Here is a 1,041-nt window from a genome sequence, read left to right as displayed (position 1 = left end):
CTCACGCCTCCCCAGCACCACAGCCCCACACCAGCCTCCCCACTGCCTCGCCCTCCTGCACCACCGCCCCTCGCACTCCCATGCCCTCTGCTCTCCCCACACCCTCTCTTCTCTCCTCTCCTCTCCCCTGCCAGGGCCCCTCCACACCACAGACATGGCCTGCTACGACCTCTGCCGCCCCTGCGGACCCACCCCGCTGGCCAACAGCTGCAACGAGCCCTGTGTCAGGCAGTGCGAGGACTCCCGCGTCGTCATCCAGCCTTCCACCGTGCTGGTCACCCTGCCAGGACCCATCCTCAGCTCCTTCCCCCAGAGCACCGCCGTCGGATCCTCCTCATCCGCTGCCGTGGGCAACGTCCTCAGCGCCCAGGGAGTGCCCGTCTCCTCTGGGGGCTTCGGCTACGGCCTTGGCTACGGCTTCGGAGGCCTGGGCTGCTATGGCAGAGGAAGAGGTTGTGACATCTGCTAAGGACCATTGACAACACCCTGACAACAGCAACAGCTCCCTGGAAGCAAGGCAAAGGACTGAGGATGCACACCCACACTCGTCTTGACACATCTCTCTGCTGTCCACAGGTTCTACTCTCTAGGGACCAAGAAATTAAGCACAGCCTGTGTTGCCTGGTAACATGCCCCATGGACCTCCTCCTCTCACTTCCTTCTGTGCGTCAACCATCTGCTATGTCCAGTACTGTGAGCCACAAACAGCATCTCACAAGCTAAGAAAGATTCAGGGGACCTTTAGTGGGGTCCTCCCAATTCATGGCAGCAAGACCACAGTGCTCTGTCAAAATCCACTGTAAACAGGAAACCTCAGTGGATGGTCGTCCTACTTGCACCTTAGACCCGCTCTCTACCACCTTATGATTTTACATTTTCACTCTCGTCACAATAAAGTTCTTCTGCATTCAAGCCCTTGACGCCTCTTCTCCTATTCTTTTACCATGGCTCTTCCAGCTTCATGCAGCACAAAGCCAGAGTTCAACAGGCCATTGGGGTGAGTGAACAAGGGCCACAAAGATTTCCCTATGAAATATGCCA

General features: G+C 57.3%; 1 protein-coding gene across 1 annotated transcript; it reads left to right on the top strand.

Annotated features, from left to right (window-relative positions):
• The first annotated feature begins 118 nt into the window (after positions 1 to 118).
• LOC130593769 (feather keratin 1-like) lies at positions 119 to 469 on the top strand. The gene has a single exon (XM_057399140.1). It carries the CDS (start codon positions 155 to 157, stop codon positions 467 to 469), a length of 315 nt encoding a protein of 104 aa, XP_057255123.1. The 5' UTR covers positions 119 to 154.
• The last annotated feature ends 572 nt before the right edge of the window (positions 470 to 1,041 follow it).

Source organism: Pezoporus wallicus, unplaced genomic scaffold (genome assembly GCF_028554395.1).
Source record: "Pezoporus wallicus isolate ANWC-B61680 ecotype Strahan unplaced genomic scaffold, APGP_CSIRO_Pwel_v1 contig_9666, whole genome shotgun sequence".
Lineage (NCBI taxonomy): Eukaryota > Metazoa > Chordata > Aves > Psittaciformes > Psittacidae > Pezoporus > Pezoporus wallicus.
The sequence above is the reverse complement of the archived record's forward strand: the minus strand, read 5'-3'. Positions and strand labels throughout refer to the sequence as shown.

What these genes read in the sequence shown, in the direction of transcription:
- LOC130593769 (XM_057399140.1), top strand. Translation starts at nt 155, where the DNA reads ATGGCCTGCTACGACCTCTGCCGCCCCTGCGGACCCACCCCGCTGGCC.